Source organism: Periophthalmus magnuspinnatus, chromosome 16, assembly GCF_009829125.3.
Source record: "Periophthalmus magnuspinnatus isolate fPerMag1 chromosome 16, fPerMag1.2.pri, whole genome shotgun sequence".
Lineage (NCBI taxonomy): Eukaryota > Metazoa > Chordata > Actinopteri > Gobiiformes > Gobiidae > Periophthalmus > Periophthalmus magnuspinnatus.
In genome coordinates this window covers 32,226,803-32,254,542 of record NC_047141.1, presented here as the reverse complement: position 1 = coordinate 32,254,542, position 27,740 = coordinate 32,226,803, and the positions used below count along the sequence as shown (strand labels likewise).

The 27,740-nt window shown below is 39.5% G+C and overlaps 2 protein-coding genes across 2 annotated transcripts in view; both read left to right on the top strand.

Moving 5' to 3' along the window:
* g6fl (g6f-like) overlaps positions 1 to 776 on the top strand; it is a 43,524-nt gene extending 42,748 nt beyond the window's left edge. Inside the window, exon 12 of the mRNA XM_055228106.1 lies at positions 667 to 776. Within this exon, the coding sequence (XP_055084081.1) occupies positions 667 to 776 (110 nt within the window). The remainder of the gene's footprint in view (positions 1 to 666) is intronic.
* A 2,380-nt stretch (positions 777 to 3,156) lies between these two features.
* abhd16a (abhydrolase domain containing 16A, phospholipase) overlaps positions 3,157 to 27,740 on the top strand; it is a 32,875-nt gene continuing 8,291 nt past the window's right edge. Inside the window, exons 1-15 of the mRNA XM_033980438.2 lie at positions 3,157 to 3,291; positions 4,214 to 4,270; positions 4,801 to 4,867; positions 8,158 to 8,244; positions 9,816 to 9,901; positions 10,006 to 10,079; positions 13,633 to 13,740; positions 16,105 to 16,219; positions 17,735 to 17,839; positions 17,938 to 18,001; positions 18,772 to 18,821; positions 18,906 to 19,029; positions 20,306 to 20,410; positions 21,667 to 21,730; positions 21,816 to 21,872. Coding sequence (XP_033836329.1) covers positions 3,190 to 3,291; positions 4,214 to 4,270; positions 4,801 to 4,867; positions 8,158 to 8,244; positions 9,816 to 9,901; positions 10,006 to 10,079; positions 13,633 to 13,740; positions 16,105 to 16,219; positions 17,735 to 17,839; positions 17,938 to 18,001; positions 18,772 to 18,821; positions 18,906 to 19,029; positions 20,306 to 20,410; positions 21,667 to 21,730; positions 21,816 to 21,872 — 1,265 coding nt within the window. The 5' untranslated portion in view covers positions 3,157 to 3,189. The remainder of the gene's footprint in view (positions 3,292 to 4,213; positions 4,271 to 4,800; positions 4,868 to 8,157; positions 8,245 to 9,815; positions 9,902 to 10,005; positions 10,080 to 13,632; positions 13,741 to 16,104; positions 16,220 to 17,734; positions 17,840 to 17,937; positions 18,002 to 18,771; positions 18,822 to 18,905; positions 19,030 to 20,305; positions 20,411 to 21,666; positions 21,731 to 21,815; positions 21,873 to 27,740) is intronic.

Genomic DNA, 27,740 nt, shown 5'->3' with positions numbered 1-27,740 from the left:
CTTTGATAAGTGTAAAGTGTGCGCTCCTCAAACTGCACTTTCATTCAAATCAGATATATCAGGAAAATGCACTCAAGTAAGGAAAAAACAACTAAAGGTCTGAACCAGGGTTAAAGCAGGACTAAAGCAGGACTAAAGCAGGACTGAAGCAGGACTGAAGCAGGACTAAAGCAGGACTAAAGCAGGACTAAAGCAGGACAGAAGCAGGACAGAAGCAGGACGGAAGCAGGACGGAAGCAGGACGGAAGCAGGACGGAAGCAGGACTAAACCTAGGACTAAACCTAGGACTGAAGCAGGACAGAAGCAGGATTAAACCAGAACTAAACCCAGGACTAAACCCAGGACTAAACCAGGACCGAACCCAGGACCAAACCAGGACCAAATCAGGACTAAACCAGGACCAAATCAGGACTAAACCAGGACCAAATCAGGACTAAACCAGGACTAAACCAGGACTAAACCAGGACTATCTGTATATCACCACAGCAGATCTGATATTTCTACATTTCATTGCTCCACTGTATTTCCAAACCTCAGCTGTATGATAAACTGACAGGCGCTGCACTTTTGCTCTGTGTGCTGTTGTTTTTTTGCGTGGGTTTTTGTTTAGGATGAAACGTAAACGAAGAGACTGAGGATTTGTGTCTTTCCGCTCCGTGTTTCAGATATGAGCAGTGTCAGAGCTGATGACCTGCGCACGTCTGATCCTCCACCAGCTGTCACAAGCACTCAGGTCCCACAGCAGCAGAAGACGAAGAAGGCAACCGTAAACTAAAGAAAAATGAGGCTACGATGGCAATTCACATAGTTGTACTCACATAACATCAAAACTGGACTGGATCAGGACTAAACCAGGGCTAAACCAGGGCTAAACCAGGACTAAACCAGGACTAAACCAGGACTAAACCAGGGCTAAACCAGGACTAAACCAGGGCTAAACCAGGGCTAAACCTGGACTAAACCTGGACTAAACCTGGACTAAACCTGGACTAAACCTGGACTAAACCTGGACTAAACCTGGACTAAACCCAGGAATAAAACTGAAACCAGGACTAAACCAGGACTAAACCAGGACTAAACCAGGAATAAAACCAGGACTAAACCAGGAATAAAACCAGGAATAAAACCAGGAATAAAACCAGGAATAAAACCAGGACTAAAACCAGGAATAAAACCAGGACTAAACCAGGACTAAACCAGGACTAAACCAGGACTAAACCAGGACTAAACCAGGACTAAACCAGGACTAAAAACAGGAATAAAAACAGGAATAAAACCAAAACCAGGATGAAACCAGGACTAAACCAGGACTAAACCAGGAATAAAACCAGGACTAAACCAGGAATAAAACCAGGACTAAACCAGGAATAAAACCAGGACTAAACCAGGACTAAACCAGGAATAAAACCAGGACTAAACCAGGAATAAAACCTGGAATAAAACCAGGAGTAAATCCAGGACGAAACCAAGACGAGACAAAAGAAAATCAAAATAATGCTGCATTCACAATCCACATACTTGCACCCACATAACATCAATATACGGCAATTAACCCAGAACTCAGACTAGACCAGGACTAAACCAGGACAAGTGTGAACTCATCCACCTTAACCTTCTATAGAGTCTAAAGACACAAAATAATTACAACAAAACCACTGCCACATTTCATTTCTGTGTCTCTTGAAGCTTTCACTTCCATTTTTTTTGTTACTTAACCTTTATTTAAACAGGAAAGTCCCACTGAGATTACTAATCTCTTTTTCAAGTATTCTTCTGTCTTATTCTGTAAAGCACTTTGAATTACTTTGTGTACAAATTGTGCTGTACAAATAAACTTGCCTTGGCTATTTTTTACAGCCTTTTTGTTCTACATGTTTGCAATGTTATTTTAAATTCACTGAAAACAATTATTCAAGTACACTTTATATTTATTAAAGTATGTGTCTACCCTGTGACCCTGTGTTTTTATTGTGGTTCTGTATTATTTAATTAAGTCTCTGCTGTAACATGTTTTTATTTTGAAGCTATTTGCTGAAATATTAAAATGTGCTTTAATTAAAACAGTTTTGACTTTGCTTTGCCTTTTTGCAGTGTTTCTCAAACTGTGGTGCGCGAGCTCCTTCAGGTGTGTAAGTCATCTACGTCTTGCAGCGCATCACTACATCAAACTGGTATCTTGATTTACTGATGCTCAGGTAAATAACACGTGCACAACAGCACAGTGCAGACATATAGAGTGTGTGGGGACATATGAAGACTATGGACCAGTGTGGGGACTAACAAGGACGCTATTCAGACCAGTGTGGGGGCTCATGAAGACGCTATGTGGACCAGTGTGGGGGCTCATGAAGATGCTGTGCAGACCAGTGTGGGGGCTCATGAAGACGCTATGCGGACCAGTGTTGGGATTTGCAAAGACGCTATGCAGACCAGTGTGGGGGCTCATGAAGACTCTATGCAGACCAGAAGAGAATCCTCTTCACACACACACACACACACACATACGTGCAGATATATTGGGAGACACTCAGTTGATTGGCGTCTTGAAAATATGCAATTAAAGACTGCACAATTCAATTTATTTTTGTAATGTCCAAAATCGCAGCAGTTCCTTCTTGGGGCTAAACATGAGAAATTTAACCAACAAAAGTTAGAAAATCAACAATGAAGGAAAAAACAACTAACAAATTAATCAACCGAAAACAAGCTAATGAAAAAGTGTCCCAGAACATCCCCTGTGCTGAGACCCTCCTCCTCCGCAAGGAAAAACTTAAAAAAAATAATAATTAAAAAAAATGGGGGAAAAAATCCTGAAGGAGAGATCCACTCCCATGGACAGGCAGCTGCAGATGATGCTATAAAAACTGACAACATGCACATCTCAGGAGTCTCATCCCATCCTTCACTTTACCTGTATGGAACTCTTATCTGGGATAGTTCAGATACAGACTTGTTTTAGACCTGGTGGTACTTGGAAAGCCAAATCTTTTCTGATGGGACTGGCTAGCATTTTGGTATTGTTTAATAAAACTCTCTAATGTAACATCTTTTTATTGTGAAGCTATTTGCTGCATTATTAAAAAGTGCTCTAATCAAAACAGTTTTGACTTTGTGGTGTTTTGTTTTTTTTCAGTTCGCGCATTCGCCTTTTGATCCTCTCGGGCTGCCGTAGTCATTGCGCTGGGAGAATGGCCGGCTGGATGTGGCTCCGGTGTTTGCTTGGTCCTCATCTGCAGCGAATTCACCGCTCCCCGGACCAGCCCCGACCTGAAGGCAGACCGGGAAGGAGGGTACGCTAATCTCCTCTGTTTTGCGTTTATTTTTGAAGAGCAAACTGCTAAAATCTGCGTAGTTTTGACGTTTAAAGAGCAGCGGGGCCTCCGTAGCGGCCCCGGAAGTAACGACTGTTTTTCTTCACTGACAGATGCTTGACGCTGTTTTTTCAACCAAGATAGAACTCTCCCTTTAATCTACATGTTTTAGGCTTAGTTATCAGATAAACTCAAGCTGTTAAAGAAAACTGTCTTCTTGAAAAGCGTTGTAATGTCTGTAGTTCTGCTAATGCTAATGCTAACTCTAATGGTCAATGGAATTAGCTCCATTAATTAATCTCCATCACTGGACATTCCTGTCTGAAGGTGAATAATGACTACTTCACTAGAATACAAGTGGAACAAGTTGTACCGTCTGGTAGAACACGGAATAGACTTGATTTATTGAAGGTTTTATATATATATGGATCAGGATTGCTTTAAATTACCTTTTAAAATGTACAATTTTCCCCAAAAAAACATGAAATAGTTACATATTCTAACCCATGTATTTTAAGTTAACTGGCCTTAAATAGGCAAGGCAAGTTTTTTTGTATCGCACAATTCATACACAAGGCTAAAATCACACAAATCAAAACATAAATAAGCACAAATAATCATCATAAAATTAACATTAAAACAGAAGAGTGCAGAATAAAAACCTTTCATAATAATTAAATAAACAAACAAACAAATGTGTTGGACCAAAGGAACAAAAGCCTTGTACATGCACTTCATCCAAAAGTGAACCATGTGGTCCATATATCTGTCTGTATTAAAGACTTTTATATTCTGTACAAAAAAATAAATAAGGTAGAGTCATTTATTTATAATATTTAAGCAATGCTTTTAACACTCTCAAGTACTGCCAAATGTTTGATATTTTAAATTGTTTTTTCAGGGATGGAACTACCAACCTAGTGGATTAGAGAAACACACAGACAGCATCCTCGGCTGGGTGAGTGATTATTCAAAAACACAACTTTAGAATTATAACAGGTTGGATTTGTATTGTGGTTTTACAAGTTTTTCAAAGCTCCTCAGAACAGGTACAGCAGCAGTAAAGACACTTACAGTACATAGAATAAAGAATTTTCAAGACAAAGCAAACTTATACAAAAACACACACACTAACACTAACATACAGGGCTCAAAAGTTAACCTACCCAAACAATTTATCAATACTAAATACATGAATCAGCAAATATAAATAAATAGAGAATCAGGATTAGAAGTGACTACAAATATGCTTAAGATGTTCTAAAGCAGCATTCCTGAACAATGGGGAGGAAGTCCGAGAGCGGACGGTTCCAGTCAGAAGGGGTTTTGTGTTCAGATGTATGTTTATTTACTTCTTTTTTCAAAGTTCAATACCATAGCAGCTATACTTTGAAAAATTCTATGTTCAGCGATATCTTAAATATTTCTGGCAGTGAGAGCTAATCCTCGTCAAAACACATTTGCTAAGTCATGTTTTTGTGCCTTCAGGCTTCTGCTCTGTGGTCTCTGTCATACTACAGTTCTCCTCTTCTGCTTTGCTATCTGTACCGCAAAGGTAGGACAGCTTTTGTTGAATAACTAATGCTGATTAATATTTAATGATCTTTGTTTGAAGAGCTGCTTAAAAACAACCACAAAGTAACTTTGTTTTGAATTGCTGTCCTTTTTGTATAGTAAAATTAAAATGGTTTTGGGATGAGGGGTATTTTAAATTTTACATGAGAATATTCTATAGTTAGTTCAGTATGTCATGTGTACTTTATGTATATATTTTTTGTGTTAAATTTGTTTTAGTTGTAAGTTGAGTTTAACTTTGAAAAAATCTTTTAATTGCAGCTTTATAAAATACATTTATTGGTAAACTTACCTGGGATCCAGAACACACACCTCTTTAATACTTCAGATGTGAGTCTGGTCACCAGTCTGGTGTGATTGACAGGTGGCTTAGCCAATCAGAGACACCCATGATCCGCTGTATCAGGAAAAAATAAAGGGCTTAAAAACGTGGTGGATTTCTGTAGAATCATTGAGCGAAGCTTAAACTCTGTTAATCTGAAGTGAGAGAAATGTGATTTTATTTGTAATTTATTTGTGACCAATGAGCTTCTTCGTTTCACTTGTCACTGAAAAAAAACAAATCTGATTGGACGATGACTCTTGTCTGGGCTTGAGAAGCAACAGAGGACATGGGGACCAGACTGAACTCAATCTGTATAAAATATACACAGCGATAATCAGTCTGGATTTGTCAGGCAATTGGTAAAAACAAAACAGAAACAAAATACACTGCGTTGTACAATTGCTGGGTTTCAGACATCACGACATTCAACAGGCCAATCCCATTTAATAGAGACGGGGGCAGCTAAAATGTTAAAATGCAGATTTTTGGTCTAATACAGTGAGTTCTTCCAGTCTCCAATAGACATGATCAGGTTCAACATTTACCTTTTGAATATTTCCTGACAAAGTACAGTGTAATCAAAAGGAGAAAGTGGCTCTTGCCTCTTATCTATTCTAGAATAATCTGCACGCTGCTCTGTCTCCAATATAAAAGTTTCAACAAAGTAAGAATAATATTGCTGCACTTGCCGCTGTGTTTACTCAGAGGAATTTTTCATTTTCAAAGAACATCGACTTGTTTTTTTCATTTATATATATAATTTCTATTTTGTTCAAAAACACAGATTTTCTACATTCCCGTTGCTTGTCGGCTGTGGATTACCCCAGAAGTTATATTAATAAAAGTTAATCAAGTGCATCATCCAATAAAGGCTGCATCAATAGAAAATAATTAGATGTGGTAATACGCTTGTCCTTAGTGTATAATCGAGCGTCTGATATTGATCTGTACACATGGTTGTAGGCCAGTATTGAGACTGTGGATCTCAGTATTGGAGCTGGGTAATGAGGCTTGGGCCTGATAGAAATAGAGGAGGAGAGGATATCAATGTCGCTGTTGTTTTTCTGTTTGTTTATTCAATTCAGTTCAAGTTTATTTATAAACCACATTTAAAACGACTTTGGCCGAACCAAAGTACTTCACATAAAAGTCAACAGAAGTCAAATACACAGATGACACGATACAGGAAAAGTACAATAAAACACCTGTATATCCTGTGTAGTATTAAATGCCAGGGAGAAGAGGTGGGGTTTCACTATAGTCTGTTTTAAAGACTGAGAGGATCTGACAGGCAGAGGGCGCTGTTCCATAGTCTGGGCACTGCCACAGAAAAGGCTCTGTCACCTCTGGACTTGAGCCCGGCTTTGGGCACAGGAGCTGATCAGCTGACCTCTGACCTCAGGGCTCTGGGTGGAGTATAGGGCTGCAGTAGTTCCCTCAGATAAAGGGGAACCACATTTAAACGCAGGAACATTTTGAATTTAGCTGATATGAAACAGGAGCCTGTGCAGATTATACAGCTCAAGATTTATGTGCTCCCGTCAGCAGACGAGCAGCAGTGTTCTGAACATTCTGTGAACGCTGCAGGAGCCCAGGTCCAGACCCACAGACAGAGAATTACAATAATCCAGATGTCACATTACAAATGTGTGGATTGCTTTTTCAAAATCTACCTGTAGAAGGTAGAGCTTTACTTTAGCAATGAAAAGAGCTGATTTATGACAGAGCTAATGTGCTTGTCCAGTTTTTTGGCCAAATACCAGAATTTCAGTTTTATTTTGATTTAAGTTCATAAAGTTTGTGTTCAGCCAAGTCTGCACATCCTGAGACAGTCCTGCAGAACTCTGACTGTGGTCTGGCTGTCATTGGCGTCACTGGGAGATATATTTGAATATCATCTGCAAAACAATGAATTGCCACATTGTGCTTTTTAAAAACATCACAGAGGGGAAGCAAGTACAGAGCAAAAAGGGCCGGCCCTAATGTAGAACCCTGGGGCACACCGTACTCTAAGAGACACACAGAGAATGAGGACTAGGCTCACAGAAAAACTACTGTCTGACAGAACCGACAGAGTGCTGTACCCTTAATGACCACACGTCTCCAGGCGGGACAGACGTTTGCCCTGATCCACCATGTCGAAAGCAGCTAATAAGTCTAAAAGCAAACGAACTGCAGATTTCCAGAGTCAACAGTTAAAAGCAAGTCATTAAAACGTTTAAAAGAGCTGTTTCGATACTGTGCTGGGATTTAAAACCAGACTGGACATTTTCACCGGTTTCGTTCAGATTAAGGTAAACCTGTAGTTGGTCAAATACAACCTTCTCTAAAACCTTAGACACAAAGGGCAACTTGGAGATGGGCCTGGAGTTAGAAAGAATATTTGGATCCAGATTAGACTTTTTGATGAGCAACTGGATCACAGAAAGTTTCAGGACAGTGGGAAAACAACCAGACACTGGAGACAAGTTCACAACATTAGCGATATAAGATCCAATAGAATTAAAACATCCTTGAACAGACGATTTGGAAAAAAAATCTAGAGGCTTTAGCTGTTGAACATTTATTTTCAAGTCTGAGAGAGACACTGGCTCAAAACACTCGTTACATGGATTTACAAGAGACTTCAAAGCACCGAAAAGCATCTGAGGCTTGTGGCAGTTTGTTGACACCAGGTTTGATATAAAAATACATTAAAGAACTTTATCTACTCTCTCATATTTCACAAGTTTATGTAGTTTATTCCTACAGAATCCAGACTTTGGGACCCGAGGCAATCTTCATTTTATTAAACATTTGTACTGATATAATCCTGTTTTGATCCCAGTGCTGGTCTAGTCCTGTTCTACTCCATGGACTATGGAGCTGCACCACAGTCTCTTTTATAAATATGAAACGCTGGGTTACTCCTCTGCTCCTCTGTTTGACCTTGGTCTGTGTTTCAGGTTACATCTGCAGCAGTAAATTGGTTCCCGTCAGTCAGTACGTAGGCACGGTGCTGGTGTGTCTGCTGGGAGTGGCCTGTATCAGAGGTGAGGCCACATATTTTCAACACAAACGCTTTGGAGTAAAGTTCACAGATGACATCAGATCATTTTAAGCTGCCTATATTTTAATTCTGAGATGGATAGGTCAGAATTTCACGGTAGATTTGCTATGTAAAGGTCCCGTATTACGCAAATTAGACTCTTGTGAGCTGTAAACCACTTTATAATGCTGTTTCCTTCTCAAAAAACAGACCTGGAGTTGTGTTTTTTTTCATTCACAGATGTTTGAGTCACACTTTATTATTAGTCTGTTACATCTCCAAAGCTCAAAATGCGACGTTCCACCTTGTGATGTCATGAAGTGGTAGTTTTCAAGTTAACAGCTCCTTTTACCTTTTAGTTTAGTAAAAATTGGCAATTCCAGAGCTGAAATTATTCTAGTGAAGGTGTATGGTAAATGATAAAAGGTCACATTTTTATACAGTTGTCCCTCAGTATATCGCGGTCTCGCTGTTTCACGTTTTTTTTTCTCCAATTTCACATGCTTTTTACCGCGTATGAACGTGCATTGTGTTCTGCGTCCTGATTGGCTAAGGGACCGTAGATCATTGACAATCAATCTCTGTGCCGTGTCTCCTGTACAGTACAGAATGTGTTCAGACAAATTTACATAAACGTTCGATCGACACTACAGCGGAGAAGCGACAAGACGAAGATGCAGAGGAGCTGTGAAATACACGCGAGTCAATGAATGAATTAAATGACAGAAATGTGAGAAAATGTTAACGCCTGTGTGAGAAAAGTGTATAAAGTGTGTGGTGAGGGGTTTTAGAGCTACAAAACATAGAGAATAATTGTAAAAATAAAGCTGATACTTCACAGATTTAGCCTATTGCGGTTTATTTTTAGAACGTAAACGCTGCGATAAACCAGGGAACACTGTATAGCGCGTTTCTACCTTCAAGACACTCAAAAAGCTTTACATCAAGGAGCCACTCACACATTCATACACCGGGGGGTTAAGTGTCTTACCCAAAGGACACAACAAAGGCATTTATTTGTGGGAGCGAGACTCGAACAACCAACCTTCGGATCAGTGGACAAACATCCCAACTCCCAACTGAGCCACCGTCGCCCTGTGTGTGTGGAGTTTAAAAACACAGGAGCGCATTTCCTGTGTTAGCGTTTCCTGTTTGAGACAAGAACTCAGCCTAAATCTGCAGGGTTTGTGTGTTAAACATGTGTAAATGAAACGAAACACAACTCCAGGTCTGTTTTTGATGAGGAAACATTAGCACGGGCCCTTTAAAATAGATGTATCCCCCATAGAGTTGTACCGGCCCCTGCCCTCCATCTGGAATTATGACATTATGAATCTAGACTGTCATGAACAACACCTATCCATCTCTCCGTTATCACAGCAGGCCTCATGTACACAGCTCAGACGGAAAGTCATTAACATTGAAAGACTTCCACAAGGTCCACAGCAAACACAGTGTGAATACTAAACACACCCTTGAGGCGCCGATACCAGCTCAATATTTCTCACTTTTATTTGTGGGAGTTGCTTTTATTTATTTGCTCTGTTGCATTTTTTGTTTTGTTTCTGACCCAAGGCTGGGAAAGATGGAGGAACTCGGAATATCTGCAGTTTATTTCTATTCTGGAGGACACCAAGAGCAGCCACACAGCATCGAACAAGGTGAGTACGGTGGTTCGTCACAAAAACACTGGAGCAGATGTAAAGTGATGTTTTATAGGGTTGGGATTTTTAATAATTAATAATCATAATTTATTTCTCTGTAGAAAAAACTGCGGTGTTACGACTTTGACTTCTCACACTGGCCCGCAGATTTCAGTTGGGCGGAGGTTAACAATCCGTAAGTGTTTCTAATCATATTTATAACCATATAACTCCCCCGTGCTTTGTGAATCACTGGCCTCATGGTGAGCACTCCTACTCCATAGCAACATAGTATTTTCCATGTTCTCTCCGTGTCTCTGTAGACCTCTCTGGATGTTCTGATTTCCTTTCCCTCTGCCATACAACCACAGACGCGTACATTAGCTCAGATTAAATTCACTTGGAGACCTGGAGTGTTATATAAAGGTGACGTTCTTGTGAAAGGCACTTTATCTGATTTTTAAAAACATGAAAAACAGAACTGGTTTGTTTTAAATGCTCCCTCACTTGCTTTACGCATTCAGAGCATGCTAATTATTCACCATGATGTTTATAAGTGCTTTTTACAACTTTCAGACTCCACAGCGGAGTTTTGTCGTTACGGTTATACTAATAATTAGCATGTTAACCACGCTCTTTCTTATTCTCTAACAATGAACGCTCTAAAATTACATGCAGACTTATTAAACTTAAACAATAAATCTGTAATACACGGGAAGAAAGTGTGTTCAGGGCCTTTTAATATTTTAATGATCTGATTTTGATTTTTGATTTTTGAGTTTAGTTCAGAGTTGACACCTTTTGTTGTTCTTGTCACTGTTTATTTTGTTGTTGTTAATGTAAATGCTTTTGTATGTGACATTTGTTGCTATGACGACGTGTTGATGTGAAGGTTCTATTAAGTTTTAACTCTATAGCGTCGGATTCAGTCATCGCTGATAAACTCACGGTTGCGGACTTTCCATTACTGTAACTCAGCAACCAATTGTGCTTCATGTAAACCCAGACGGCGTCTCAAAGCAGAGGCATGGGGCTCTTTAAATATGTTGCTGTCATTACAATTATCTGCCTCTGTCGTCCCTCGAAGATGACGAATGATAGCGCAGGTGCCGTGGGGATTTTACCAGTTATTCAATGTGTCAAAGAAAAAATATGGATGGATTTGTAAAATAGAGGTAGTTGTGTGAAAAAATGCAGTAAATTCTGATTCCATAAAGTGTGCACTGTGCCTGAGACCTACTTAGCATAATCATTCAGCTCTTAATGGCTGCTTTAATAATCATAATGATGGCTTCCACTTGTAATGCGCTTTTTCAAAGCCTCTCAAAGCTCTACACTATAGTCATTATTCATTTCCACACTTGGTGATGGTAAGCTACTATTGTAGCCACGACAGAAGCGAGACTGCCAATCTGCACCATCGGCCCCTCCGACCACCACCTATCATTCACACACACCACTTTCATACTAGGCAATGTGGGTGAAGTGTCTTGCCTAAGGACACAACGACAGAACTTGGTCTTTGCCGGACTCGATCCTCCGACCTTCGGGTTGGGACCAACACTCTAACCACACCTATTGGCATCCTTTCTAGATATATTGTTCTCTTTGTTTCTTTTGTTTGCTTTGGGTCTGAGGATGGAGTTATAAATGGGGGAAAGATGATTCTATTGGTCAGTTACCGGTCTGTTTTGGTCTAGTTGAGACTGCTCTTGTTTGGCGTTTGTTTTGGCGTGAGTTACGGTCTACTGTAGCTCTTGTCTTCCGAAAATAAACAACCGGAAGAGATTTGGCGTGTTTCGTTACACCAGAAGATATACTTGCTAACATGCCAGTTTTTGATGTGGATTTCAGACTGAAACACAAACTTTTATAAACTTTACAAACTTTTTGAACTGTCCCTTGTGAGAGAAATTGATTTTGTTCATTTGACCCTTCCTTGAACCAGTGCCTCTGTGGGCAACGCGTCAGGAGCCCAGGGGCCCGTCTCCATCTCTCATCGCTGTAGGATTACTCCTTGTGGACGTTTGGGTTTTGGGGGGAAAATGCAGTGCAATCTCTTCAGCCCTACATCTGCGGGTGTGTCAGATTCTAGCATGTACTGATATAATCCCCCCCTCAAGTATTGTCAAAGAGAAAATGGGCTCTGGACGGGAGCTCAAACATGTTGATCGCAGAAATAGTGCCCAGCTGACCTCCTATGAAGCCTACATATATCTGCTTAAGCCTCTTTTCCACTGGTGCTCTTCGCTTGGGACCTTGGAGCGGGTTTGTTTGATGCGGCTCCTTCCTTCTGAGTTATGTTTCCGTTCTCCCGACTCCGCTATGTGAGACACTGACGTCACCCAGACATTACAAAAGTTTTCTTAAGAAATAAAACAGAAATCATATTTGGATTATACTCGTAATTATAAGCCTGAGTTCAGCACTTCACAAAAAGACGTTTAGTTTGTGGCACTGAATCTAGCGTAACATAAAACTCCTTACAGTTTATCGTCCTCTTTTTTGGTTTTATTTCACTTTGCTGCACTTATACGGCACGTTTTAACCTCCCTTTATGTAATGCAGTCGTGTTTGGCTCATGTTAGATTCATTACGCACTGGGAATAATATAGTTTAGATGTTTATCCGTGAGTGCCATGCATCGATAAACGGCATCTAGTTAGCATTTGGTGAGAGATTATTACTTCCTGTTTATAGCTGCGTTTTGCCGTCTGGAGTGTGCGTTCTCTCTTGCCCAATCATGTCGTTTCTTATGTAGCCACGCTTTAGCTAAAGTGATCCATACCGTGCTGGTGTCCCCTGTGAGAGCTAGTACTCTCCGGGGGTCGGTACGGTTCGCTTTAAACAGTGGAGACGCTCGCTGCCAGTACCGATCTGCTCCAAAGTGAACCAGTGTCTTTGTTATTTAAATATCACTCAGTATATCTGTTTAATCCCACAGTCGTCCAGGTTTGGTCAATAATAAAAGACAAAATCAAATCCTTCTGGAGAAAAAGTTGTACGAGTGAAGACGTTCAGCTGCTCATCCAAGTTGCTTCAGCATCAGTTCCGATCAGATTCCTGCTGGACGCTGCTTTATATCTGTCTAAAGGGGAAAGGGAAGTTAAAGAGCCAATTTTTGTTAGGAAAGACCATCCATTTTTGAACAGGAATGTGAGACTTAGACATCATTTATCTCCTATTTACAACTCCATCCTCAGACCTAAAGCTAAACAAGGAAAACAATAGTGCTAGCCAGTATGCTAATGGGTGTGCTAATAGGCAGTATGCTAATCGCTGTGAGGGCATCCATTAAGGACCTGAATGATTATGCTAAATATGACTCAGGCACAATTCACACTTGTGTTGTTCTTTAGACTTGGCTTACAAACATTTGACTTTTAACAACGCATTTATTTTGTGTCACTTGTCAGTTAAAAGAAATGTTAAAACCAAACAACACAACAACGCACATTCATTACATGTTCTAGCGGCTCTTACAGGTCCACCAGCGTGTTGTACGTGAACTCCACTTTGAGCCGTGCCCCCACCAGTCTAACAAACAAGTCTGTTAGCTTCAGTGTTGTTAGCTCCTCCTTCAGACGGATAAGAAGTCAGTGTCCAGCAGTAATCTGACCAGAACTGACGACGAGCAGCCAAGCGTCTTCACTCTAAAACTTTTTGTCCAGTTACAGATTTGAATGGTTTTCTTTTACTATCATTCAGTGTAAATTAAATGTCTCTTTCTGCGTGTATCTCGTTAACAGAAAACTCTCCAAAGCCGGTGTGTCTCTGCTGAAGCCTGAGCCCAGACTGAGAGGAGCGGGGGACGGTCTGCTTCACTCCATGCGCTCGCTGCCATGTCACATCGTCAGGTGAGTGTTACACTGTTCAACCCTATTATAGTCACTCACCTGCAATATACTCATTATGTCTGCAGCCGTGACCTTTAGCGGCTTCAACACACGGCAGAAACAGAACATCTACATGAATGAAAATCACATGAATGCACAGTGGCAAGAAGCTAGTTTAGATTAAAGCTGCACTCTTTAACTTTTCTGGCTGAGGTCTGTGTAATCCCTCAGTCGTCCAGGTGGGTTCCATAGCAAAAGAAAATGTAATTTTTTCAACTGGGAGAAAGTTTTGGTGTGAAGACTTTTATTTATATATATATATAATGGACATGGCTAACCTGCTAGCCGCCGCGTTCCAAATAGGGATTGAGTTTAGCTGAAGCTTCCAGCTTCATCGACTCGGACTCCAATTCACTTTCTATTGAAAAACTGTCACCCCTCTCTCCATAACTGCTACTATCAGGCTTGTCATCAATAACAGACAAATCAGGCACCTTCTTTTCCCGAGGCTGCTCCTGACAGAATTAGTAACGGTTTGACAGCAGTGCTAAGCCCCCTGCTAAGTGCAAGGAGGGAGGCGAGAAGGCGCGTTACCTTCCACAGCCTTGCTCCAAATTGGCTCTTTGGTTGCTATGATGGTCGCGGTTGGAATTCCAAATCTGGAACTTGGCTCCAAACCCACCTCTATGACTGCTAGCGCTGATGAGCTTCATTTGCCTGGAACCGAACGCTGTGGGTGTCATCTGTTGAGTCCAGGTCTGATCCATGGGAAAAGAAAAATAAACTCTGTCAACTGTACAAATGGAGTAAAGTAGGAGTAGGAGTGAAGACGTTTGGCTGCTCGTCCAAGCTGCTTCTTCAGTTCTGGTCAGATTACTGCTGGACACTGCCTTAGTCTATCTGAATGGAGGAGCTAGCTACACTGAAGGTAACACAGCTGTTTGTTTACAGTTTCTCTTTGTAGGTTAGGTCTATTGTGCTACCCGAAGTGTGTGCACTGTGCCTGAGTCCTACTTAACATAGTCATTCAAGACCCTAAAGAGTGATTTCACACCTGTTAACTTTCTGGCTAGCTCTATTGTTTTGTTTGTTTCCTTTGGGTCTGAGGATGGATGATGTCTAAGGCCCTCATTCCTGTTCAAAGAAGGATTCTCTTTCCTAATAAAAATAGCTTCTTTATCTCTCCTCTCAATCATTTCTTTTCTCTGGCTCAGATATGAACCTCTCTCTCTTCTTCTTTCGTGGTCAGTGTCTTTGAGATGGAGATGAACAGCAGACTGTGGTCCTGAGCTGCTCTCTCGACGGTGTTGGTTCATTCTCTTATGAAGTGGAGTTTAGTTTCTGTAAGGCTCACTTCAGTCCTCACTGGTCACATCACACTCCCATAGTCTACATCTTTATTCAGTCTATGGTTTCAACCTCCAAGTGGCTTCTTCAGCTCCGGTTGAGGGTCCACCACCTGTTTGTCTCATGGAGATCTTATCGCTTTGCCTGTAATGTTCCACAGTTTGGCATTAAACTTATCCGTCTTGCAGTTATTCAGTTACGCGTTTTAATAGCTAAAATGCATTAAAAACAGGCATTCTTAGTTTGAGCAGGGTCGCCTCTCCACAGATTGGCCTGCGGGTGTCATTTGCTTGTCATCGTGGGGGATAGATGTGTTTAATGCCATGCTGTGGAACATTCCTGGCAAAGCAATAACATCTCCCAACCACCAGAAAAGTCACATAGTGGATCTGTAATTTAATATGTTGGTCTACATTTTTTTTTTTTTTTTGAATTTTATTATCTATCCTGACAATAATGTGTGTAGTTTCGCCAATTAGGTCACAATCACAAACTGTGTGAAGAAGTGACTGAATGAGTGTGACGTCACCCTTAGCAACGCTGTCAATCAAACCTGTTGCTAACGTCGGGGAAAGAAGGCGCCTGATTTGTCTGTTATTAATGTTCATATCTTGATTTACAGACACAATAGTGAAATAAAAACCCCAGGATCATGTAGAGGGTTAATACGAACATTTAAGACCAAAATGACGAGTCTGACAGACGCAGGTACAGAGAGAGGACACAGTTTTTCAATGTAAAGTGAATTGGAGCCAGAGTCGATGGAACCGGAAGCGCGCCCATGCTCACTTCCTGTTTGTAGCGCGACGGCTAGCAGGTTAGCTATGTCCATTTATATAAACAGACTATGGTTTTACCCTTGAAAGTTAAAAAGATATTGAAATTGGTGAAAAATACTTGGTCTAAACATCAGCCCAAACAAAGCATATTATTTAAAAAAAAATCTATTTTTTGAAGCTACTTTTCTTCTTTTTTGCCATGTACTTTTGCTCATAAAAGTATCAGTCTGCCATGTCGTTTTATTCGCTTGTGTTTCAGTTATTTAATCGCACACTCGTTCGGGAGGAGGATGCTGTACCCTGGATCTGTGGGTCTGCTTCAGAAAGCCATGAGACCCATGCTCCAGCAGGGCCAGGCCAGGTTAATAGAAGAGGTACAATTGTTGATATTTTTGTTCAGACAGTGTTCGGTTCACCACTTTATACAAATTAATGTCAGTCATTTCCAACACTGGGCAGAGGTCCATCCAAGGCTTTTCAGAATGATTAAAAAAAACAGGACCATTGCCTACACAAACCTAAAATCTACAAATGTTTAACGCCGTAATAATTTCTACATTATGAGACAGATTAAGGCATTCTTATCTTGTTTTATCTTGTTATTTTGTCAGTTGAAAGGAGTTAAATCTACAGGTTTAAATATGCTGTACCTGATTTTTACTGTCTTTTAAAAACGTGACTAGTGTATTTTTTCTCTGTAAACCAGGGACTGCAGATAGAAATAATCTGGTGCAGAACATCTCTGTTTTATGCTTAATGTCTCTGTACATGGTCCCTTAAATAAAGACTAAACTAAACTAGACTAAAAACGGAACTGCTGTAAATTTTGGACTATTGGGCGCACCTGCATTTAAGCCGCGCCAGCTAAATTTGAAAAGAAAACTGAAATATAAATATATAAGCCGCACTTGAATATAAGCCGTCTGTTTCAAATATGTTGTAACTTGAGATATTCACACAGAAAGACGGTACACAGAGGTTTTTTGAGTTATAATTTAGGAAAAGCTTTGCGCTGTGCTTGAAAATCTGCAAAAAAAATCTCCCACGTTTGTCTAACTTTTGTGTTTATTGATAGAGAGCGCCCTCCGGTGGCCAGTAAAAATCTATAAATTAGCTGCACTGTTGTTTCGGTCGCAGGTTTCAAAGTGTGGGGAAAAAAAATAGCGGCTTATAGTCTGAAATGTACGGTAGTTCATTTTAAAGGGTTTGCAGTCGTCCAAAGTTATTCCTCACTTACTTTAGGCATTCAGAACATCCTAATGATTCACAGCAATGAGTTTAGAAGTGATTTTCACAAGTTTCAGAGAACAAAGCTGTGTTCTGTGGTTACAGTAAAGCTGAAAACAACAACTAGCATGCTAACGCGCACTTGATTCAGATTCCCAGACAGTAAAAACACTATAATTAGATGCAGACTTATTTTGTAATGGAGAAGACACATTTTGCTCAAAAACATGGGGAAAAATCCAGTATAGCCCTTTAAGATTGCAAGTTTCCCAATCTCCAACGTTATAATTAATTTGTTCAACATTCAGTGTTTTCTGTTTTTTTTTTTTTCAGAAACAGGGAAGAGTTTTATTCATGGGTTTCAGAATGATGAAAAATGAGGACCATTACCATAGCGATTAACAATTTAAAACAAAATCTATCTTATTAATGGGGGAAAAGTGTTGAATATAACAGGCCACTCCAACCTGAAGTTATTATTAAATTTTAGAAAGTTATGAACGCAGCCTATCCACGGGTCGACGGTGATTAAAAGCCATAACGATTGACAATTTTAAACGAAATGTATCAGTCCTCAAAATGGCGGCGTGTAACAGGAAGCTGAACTCCACAAATTGAATAACATTGCTGTTCCAGTCACGTCTCTGTTTGTATTTTCACAGTACGATGGGCAGAGGAACAAGCTGATTGCCTGTGATGGTAATGAAATCGACACCATGTTTGTGGACCGGAGGCGGGACGGAGCCGAGGAGAACGGGCAGACTCTGGTACCTGTCTGATGTGATTTGCCGTTTGCCGTGATAAGTCTGTATTTGTAGTCCGGCCGCACCAGGCTCTTCACTCAGAGTTTTGTCTTAAACTTCAGGTCATCTGCTGTGAGGGAAACGCAGGGTTTTATGAAGTTGGCTGCATGAACACTCCACTCGAAAGTAAGAAACCAGATTTTTGTACAATGTTACGCCGTTTTCTGATCTCGGTTCTGTTTCTGAGTGGTTTTAATATTGTTGTTTTTTTCTTAAAGGTCCAATATTACACAAAATTGACTCTTTAAGCTTTAAGCCGTGTTATAATGTTACTTCTTCAAAAACAGACCTGGAGTTGTGTTTTGTTTCATTCACACATGTTTAACACACAAATCTGCATATTTAGGCTGCGTTCTTCTCTCAAAACACTCTGTTCCACCTTGTGATGTCATCGCGGGGTGATACAGGAAGTGCTCCACTGTGTTTTTAAACTCCACACGCCTTCATTTATAGAATCATTTGGATCATTTCAGCTCCTGGAATTGCCAATTTCTTACTGAACTAAAGGTAAAAGGAGATGTTGACTTGAAAACTGCCACTTGATGACATCACAAGGTGGAATGTCGCATTTTGAGCTTTGGAGATGTAACAGACTAATAATAAAGTGTGACTCAAACATGTGTGAATGAAACAAAACACAACTCCAGGTCTGTTTTTGACGAGGTAACAACATTATAACATGACTTAAAGAGTTAATTTTGTGTAATATTGGACCTTTAAGAAAAAAGAAATATATATTGAAACCACTTGGGACATGGTAAAGCCACAAAAGTCCGAGTGTATATGAGTAAATCTACTTTTTAATGACTTCTTCCAGTGTAAATACGTGCTGAAACTGATGTCAAAATGCCTTCTTTTCCATCTGCCGTTTTAACTCTTGATCTGGTTGTGAACAGGTGGCTACTCAGTCCTGGGCTGGAATCACCCCGGGTTTGGAGGAAGCACAGTAAGTTTACACATTAATCTTATATTTATATTCCTGCATGTTAAAACAGTTTATTAATGTGCGCTTTTATGTATTTTTCTTCAGGGAGTTCCTTTCCCTCAGAATGAAGCTAATGCCATGGATGTAGTGATCCAGTTTGCGATTCACAAACTGGGGTTCAAGGTGGAGGACATGGTCATATATGCGTGGTCCATCGGAGGATTCACAGGTAAAGAAAAAACACTTATCCTGTGGTTTTAGAGCGACGACAAACTGGCAGCGTTACCGTAGTGATTAACAATTCGACACATAAGACTATAGCTGTGGTGAAAGTGGTGAAATGTCCACAAAATGTTGCCTGTAACGGGGAGTTGAAACCCATGGATCCTCAAACACACGTCATGAAATTAGTGAAAGGACAATATGGCAGAAGTTAATGATAATGCGACCCTTTGATAATGACATGTTGTATTCATAGACTGTATTTATAAATGGACATTGCTAACCCGCTAGCCGCCGCGTTCCAAATAGGAAGTGATCATGGGCATTCCGTGTTTTATTTTGTTTGTTTTTTTTACTACTTTTTACATTTTCTATACTCACAGAAGACATTAAATATATGAAGTAAGATATATGGAGTAAAGAAAACAAGTTAAATAGCTCTATTAAATGTTGTTGACATAGCAAAGGGTGGATACTTTGAGGATTTGAATATATATATATTTTTTTTAAAGTACCGTATTTTCCAGACTATAAATGTCACTTTTTTCATAGTTTGTCCAGGGGTGTGACTTATACTCAGATGCGACTTATATGTGAAATTATTCAAATGTATAATTTCACAGCGACAGTCGTGTGAGGGGCTCTAGGCTCCGGAGTTGGTGGATTTGTTCAGAAGTGACACCGAGGATGAAGAATTCAGTGGATTTATTGATTTGGAGTGAGATCCAGACTAAACTTGTTGCTTGCTTTTATTCTTTATTTATCTGATTAACTGTTAATATCTTACGTTAACAAACGAGACACGTGTTCAGTTCTGTCTGTGCTTCATGGAGCTGAATAAATATAAATGTGTTACGTTAGCGTGATGTACTGATATTCAGCCTGTTGGTCTCTATTTTATTCTTATTACTATAACTTGTCTTTAAAGATAAAATGTCTGTTCTTTGTCTTGGATTTTGTAAAATAAATTTCCCCAAAAATGCGACTTATAGTCCAGTGCGACTTATATATGTTTTTTCTTCATTATTATGCATTTTTTGGCTGGTGCGACTTATACTCCAGAGCGACGTACACTGTCTTTAGAAAATACGGTATTTAGAAATATTTAGTTTTTTCTTTACTACATAATTCCATACATCTTACTTCATATATTTGATGTCTTCTGAAAAAAGAAAGCTGGTGCATTTGGTCACGGTGATCAGACTGAGTATTGCATTAGCATATCGCCCGCCCTCTTCTAAAAGTATGTAAATTCATTCATTAACTCATGTTTCCTGTTCCAGCCACTTGGGCGGCGATGTCCTACCCGGAGATCCAGTCTGTGGTTCTGGACGCCTCGTTTGACGACCTGCTGCCCCTGGCTCTGAAGGTCATGCCTGACAGCTGGAGTGAGTGTTGGGAATGTACCAAGAAAACTCTGGTCTGATGCATTTTGACTATGTTTTTTGGAGTTTTTCACCATTCACTGACCAATTCAATCAATTAATCACAATTTCTTGGATTCAGTGTGATTAAAGCCACAGTATGGAACTTCTTTTGTTCACAAAAGTAGACTAAATGAAAAGAGTTGATTGGAGTTTTAGATGCAGACAGCGTGCAGTGGCCTGATTTTGTCCCAAAGTGCTGCGTTTTAGTGCTGATTCTAATTATTTTTATTTGTTGATGATGTTTTTTCATTAAGCATGTTTTTATTACACTAAAAACAGAAAAACATGCATTCTTACTCCGAGCGGGCTTGTTTTTCCACAAACCTGACTCTTATTTGGCTTGGAGGAGGATCTGCCACATGCTTGTTTTCATGGAAATGTTCCTTTGGCTATAATCTTAGACAGTGTGACTTAAAACAAATCTATTTCTATGAATACTGTTCCGACGTTTGGTTTAAACCACAGTCTGTGTAAAGAAGTGGCCTGAGTGAACGTGACGTCACCCACAGCGTTCGGCTCCAGTCAAATGAAGCTCATCGAGGCTAGAGCAGTTATAGCGGCTAATTTGAAGCCAAGTTGGATATTAGGAATTCTGACCGCGAATATCAGAGCAACCAAAGAGCTGATCTGGAGCGAGGCTGTTGAAGGTAACGCCCCTTCCCGCCCGCACCACTGATTTAGCGGGGGGTAGCCACTTAGCAACACTGTCGGTCAAACCTGTTGCTAACGCTAACAGGAGCGACCTCAGGGAAAGAATGCGGCGTCTGATTTGTCTGTTATTAATGTTCATATCTTGATTTACAGACACAATAACAAAATAAAAAACCCAGGATCATGTAGAGGGTTAATACGAACATTTAAGACCAAAATGACGCGTCTGACAGCAGCAGGTACAGAGAAAGTGAATTGGAACCAGGTTCGAGCTGGAAGTGCACCCATGATCACTTCCTACTTTGAACGCGGCAGCTAGCGAGTTAGCTATGTCCATTTATAAATACAGTCTGTGGTTTTAACTTGGTATTTCCATAGAATTACACAGACGATGTCCTCGTTTTCGAAAAGTTCACCCAACGAGGAACTTTTTGTGCTGCAGTGTGTTCTCGTCTTGTCAAAATGTCAAGATAAAACACTTAATTTAACCTATTTTAACTTGTCAGTTAAATTGTTACTTCCTGAAAGTTTTTACAATAATCTCACTATTTATACTTTCCGTCCAGGGCCTCTAGTGCAGTACACCGTGAGGACGTACATGAATCTGAACAACGCGGAACAGCTTCTCAAGTGAGTCTCATGGTGGACGCAGTAAACACAATAACGACCATTTATTTTTTCTATTGCATTAATCTGTAGCTATATTTGCCTTCAGATACCAGGGACCAGTTTTATTTATTCGGAGAACTAGAGACGAGATCATCACAACAACGTAAGTCAGACATAACAGCCAAATTATGTTTTTATTTCACTGAATACAAACCCAAGATGCAACATATTTGGTGTAACTGTTGTAGAAAGTGTAAGCTTGTTTACCGACTTTGAGGGAAAAATATTGTGATTTCTGTTATGCTTTTGTTGGATACTATACACATTTTAAACATATTGACTTATTTGTTTGCAAAGAAATGCTTAAATAACTTGGAGCCTTTACAATTTAGTTACAATAGTGATTTAGATTCAGTTGAAGCTGCATTAATAACCCCTATAGACAGATCTGTGAATTTTAGCTGTTGTAAAAACAACATTGCAAACGTCAACAGAAATTATTCACACAGTCAGCACATTCACTCATGAGACAGAGAATGAAGAACTTTTGTTTTACTCTCACATTACGTCTGCGGTTCCTGCTGGTTTTTCTTGTAAATGAGTGAATTTTGAGTTTCGTTCCATGGCCAAAGCTCCTCGTCAAAGCTTTGGATGGGAGAGCGTTGGGAATACGAGGTGCTACAGCGAGGCACCGGTGGCTCTAGAGCAGGGGTCTCAAACTGAGATTGTCTGGGGGCCACAGGAGGCAGAGTCTGGGTGAGGCTGGGCCGCATCAAGTATTCCACAAAAAAAATAGCTTTGTTAAACTCTCAAACGTCATCGCTGTTTTCAACATACATGAAGAAATATGCCAGTTCTTGTGGATTTTATGGATGTACATCGTTATTTGTTGAATCTTTTGTGACGGCGGTACACAGCGCGAGTGACACGTGTGTTTTCATATTTTCCTGCGGGCCACAAAATATCATCTCACGGGCCACAATTGGACCCTGGGCCGCGAGTTTGAGACTCCTGCTCTAGAGCAAACTGTTGTTGTGGAGAAATCTATACCTATCTCTTGATGAATAATAATAATTTTGCGAAACCTGGTGAGTTATGACGTACAAAAAGGTTTATTTTTGTTACAGTCGTGACCTGGACACAGACTTAAAGCGTTCCCAAGTCCAAAGCAAGTCTCTGCAGTTTTTCCCCCTCAAAGTCTCTGCTCTGAGTATTTATACCAGAATGACAAAGATGCATTACCGTATTTTCTGGACTATAAGTGTCACTTTTGTCATAGTTTGTCCGGGGGTGCGACTTATACTCAGACGCGACTTATATGTGAAATTAGTAAAATATATAATTTCACATCTTCGTTATTGTTATCTGATTAACTGTTAATATCTTACATTAACAAACCAGACACGTGTTCAGTTCTGTCTGTGCTTCATGGAGCTGAATAAATATAAATGTGTTACGTTAGCATGATGTACTGATATTCAACCTGTTGGTCCACATTTTATTATTATTATTATAACTTGACTTTAAAGATAAAATGTCTGTTCTTGGTCTTGCATTTTGTAAAATAAATTTCCCCAAAATTGCGACTTATAGTCCAGTGCGACTTATGTATGCTTTTTTCTTCATTATATGCATTTTTTGAGCAACTTATAGTCTGGAAAATATAGTACACACATTTCAAAGCAGAGTGATTTTTTTTGTTCCATGAGATAATGAACTTTTACACCTGAGGCCAGATAAGATTACAAAGGTTTTCCTGGAGAATGGGACAGAGTCTTTGCACGTTAAACTCACACAGATCAAATGCATTTACACAAAGACGTATGGTAAGAATATTTCATCACAAAATTATATAAGATCGGCAGCTTCCCTTCTGTCAGTCTGCCTCAGGACAGCTGTGGCTAGAACAGCAGGTTACCATCGAGTGTGAATGAATTAACAATACAAGAAATGGTAAAGCGACTTTGAGCGTGCGGAAAAGAGCTAAGAAAACGTATAAAAACCAGTATGTGAAACCACTGCACACACTGCATCTAATAAAAATGTACTTTATGTTTAACACAGTCACAAATCCTGAAGGTAAGAGTCAGAGGCTGGGACTCGCTGTGCTCGCTGTTCCACTGTGGCATTCACTTCACCGTCTGAAAAGCTGTTCTTACGTCGTGCACTTGCCTGAAACTTCATGCATGTAGGCGGACAAAATGAAAAGAGTTGCACAAAGAAAAAGCCGTACGTGTCACAGAGGCTGGACTCATCTCTATAATCACTAAATCGACTTATCGTTCAGTGTATGAACTATGGAACTATGGGATTCTGGAGGCAGGTTTTATCATGTGGACTTTTTCTTTGCACGTTTGGTTATTTTTTGGCTTTACGATCAGATTTTAGCTGTAAAAGTTTGAATTAATAACTTGTCTGACTCATTACAGACTCAAACTGACGATTAAAGTGTTTCATTCTGATGTTTATTTCTTGCAGCTCATGATTTTTCTAACAATATTATGGATTCAATGTAGTTTTTGTGGTTTAAATCTGCTCTTGCGTTGTGTCAGTGGCATCGTTTATTGTCTATACTTACCGTGCAAAACCAATGATACTTGTACGACAGTTTGAGGAACACAGAGTGAGATGAATTTAAATACATTTTAAACGTGGGGCATGTTGTTTTAACCTTTACTTAGCGTGAGAATAATTGAATTGGCTTTACTCATTACTGAAGTACTCCACACACAGTTCTCTTGTTAAGCTTTGCACAAGTATATTTTATAAACTCCCACCTCACCTCAATTTGGAGGTGAACACAAATATTTGTATTCACCGCAGCAGCTCGGGAAAATGTCACACCTGCAGCATCCTCCGAAGTTCCACCAATACGACCGGCTCTAATTAATGGTTGTCATGGCGATTATTTCTTTGTATTTTCAAAAAGCTTTGTTTTGGAGAGCAGACGTCGGGAAAGCAGGTTTTAATATCCCGTTTTTCCTCGATTTACACCAGGTCATGTCCATTTGTAATCGAGATTATTAATGTAAATCAGAGTTTTGAGAATAATTAATGCTAATGCTATGCTAATTGGTACTGCAGTGAGAATGTGATGGCGTCATACTGCCAGATGGGGGCGCAAGAGCTGGTTTTGCCTGTGGATAACGTTATACTTTGACGTGAAATATCCAAAAGGTAAATTCACAAATGTAGAATTGAAAATGGCGTTCAATAAATGATAATATTGAAACTAATTTATGCCACTGACACAACAATCCAGAGCAGATTTAAACCATAAAAAATGTTCTAAATGTACAATATTGTTAAAAATCACGAGCTGCAAGAAATAAACAGCAGAATGAGACGCTTTAGTGGTTAGTTTGTGTCTGTAATGAGTCAGACAAGTTATTAATTCAAATTTTTACGGCTTAAATTGCCAAAAATAGCCCAAAAATTCCCTAAAAATAACCCAAAAATTTCCCAGGAATGCCAAGAAAAAGTCCACATGGTAAATACAGACCCTAAAAAATATTGTTCTAGCGTTCATGTACAGAATGATGAGTCTGCATGGTGATAATATACATTTTTGCTGCCCCCGTCTAAGGCTAGGTATCATTTATATTTTGCGATACTATACATATCTTGATACATAGGCCACAATACGATACATATCTCAATACAGTACTTTTTTTGATTCGATATGATAATATATATTTGAAATTGAATCGATACGATGTAGTGAAAAATAAAGGCTTTCGTAACACATAATGATCAGCCCCATTTTCACAAAAAATAAACATTAACGGAGCCTTTATCTTCTGTTTACTGAAGATAAATGAACATAAAGTGCGTTTTTTTTCCTAACTAGAAGAATACATCAGACTGTTTCATTGATCAATATCACTCATCCACAGTTTATACGAGCTCCACATTTATATTTACACAGAGACATGTGCAGTTTAACGACTCTGAAGGATCACAAAACAACTGTGATGCTAAAAGTTTTTGTCCAACCACTTTCTGCGCAAAGATAATAAGAAATACACCTGTTTAAATCATCAAAACAGTGAATAAAATGTCAAATGTTCGGCATAAATGAGTTTCTTTCCTCTAAACAGCCACATAATACAGCTGTGACAGAGTAATTTGGTAAAATATACAAAAAATACATTGATACAGCAGCTCACGATTTCAATACTGTATCATTAAATTAAACAATACGATATATCGATATTTTTTTATTTTTGCACAGCCTTACTGTCTGTATTAAATATTATTGGCCTGTAGAATGTTGACGTCATCTGAAAACCAACAATACTGGACTTTATGTTAGCGAACGGTTTTGATGTGACCGTATTGGAAAAATATTGAAAATGGGACTAATTTGGACCTTTACTGAAAAGTCTTGGTATTTTAATTTAAATATGAGTAATGTAACGAAATGTACACTATAACTTACATTTCAGTGGTTAAAAGAATCAATAACTAGACATTGGAGTGACAGTGGTTCAGTTGGTCGAGCGTTTGTCCACTGATCTGAAGGTTGGCGGTTTGAATCCCGCTGTTGTTGTGTTCCTGGGCAAGACACTTAACCCATCCACTATGAATGAGCGAGTAGTTCCTTGATGTAAAGTGCGTTGAGTGCCTTAAAGGTGGAAAAGCGCTATAGAAAAATGTGACCTTTTACTATTTCTTTTTTAGGCTGGCTAGTGTGTTTGTTTTACTTATGTTTTATTTACTTGTTTAGTTTTGACTTATTTTATTATTTATTTATTATTTTATTTATTTATTTTATTATTTATTGACTTATTTATTAGTTTTGACTTATTTTATTATTTTTAATCATTTTAGATGTGCCAGTGTTTCCTCTGAGGAGCCCTCTGCACCGGGAGCTGTGGTTGGCTGTGGCTCGTGGGCCCTGGCTCGTGGGCCCTGGAGGTTTGGTCTTGACCTCATCTCTTCTCGGGGCCCTGGGCTGGTGTCCTGTGGCTGTGGGTGACCCTGTTCCTGGTGCAGATGGTTCCTCTGGTGGCGCTCTCTCTCTCATCTGGTTCATCTTTATCCAGCCTATTGCATTAAACATATTTTAAATGAAACCAAGGTATTTTAACATGTGTTGAGGTGGGGGGTGGGAGTGTGTGTTGAGGTGGGGGGTGGGAGTGTGTGTTGGGGTGGGGGGTTGTTTGGTTATGTTTATTGATGTGTTGGGGTTGGGTTGTTGGGCTGTCGGGTGGCTGGGTGGGTTTGGTGGGTGGGACTGATTTTAATGCTTTGTAAAGCACTTTGTGTTACTTTTTTTTTGTATGAAAAGTGCTCTATAAATAAAGTTTGATTGATATTTTAACTGGGACTAAAACTATTATCCAAACTGGATTTCAGCTCCATGTTTAGCTGGGATTAAATACACCATATTTGTAGTTTTTACTCAATAGTTTCGTCTTGGTGTTTGTCACAGATCACATGAAAAAAAACGATATATAATTTTTGTTTTCCATGTGATTATAATAACAGTATAGACAGAGACAGGAGAGGGGAGACAGGAGTTTACAGGAGTTTACTTTTCTATAGATTTCAGTTACGTGACCTTTTGGTGCCATTTTGAGGACTTTTATCTGTCGAAAATACAGAACATTTAGTTTTGAGTTGTTTTTTTTGCATTGCATTAGCGACTGACCTGATGTTCTTCACTTTAAAACTAACGTAATCACCTTGTTCTTGTTCTGGCTGTTGATCTTGACAGTAAATATGTTCTTTATGAACTACAGAGCTGTTTTAAAGCCTCCCAAAGAAAGGGGGCAGTGTTGAGTTGTTGGTTACATGAACACTGAACATTTTACACAAGTCAACCTACTTTATATCAGACTTTAGAGGCAAAACTTTTCTCAAAATGGGATTAGCGCTTAACCAAAAGTGTGAGAAATGGACTTTAAAACACATTATAATGTATTTACCTTTCCACCTTGTGATGTCATCAAGTGGTAGGTTTCAAGTTAACACCAACCTTTTTTTTTACCTTTAGTTCAGTAGAGTTTGGCAATTCCAGAAGCTG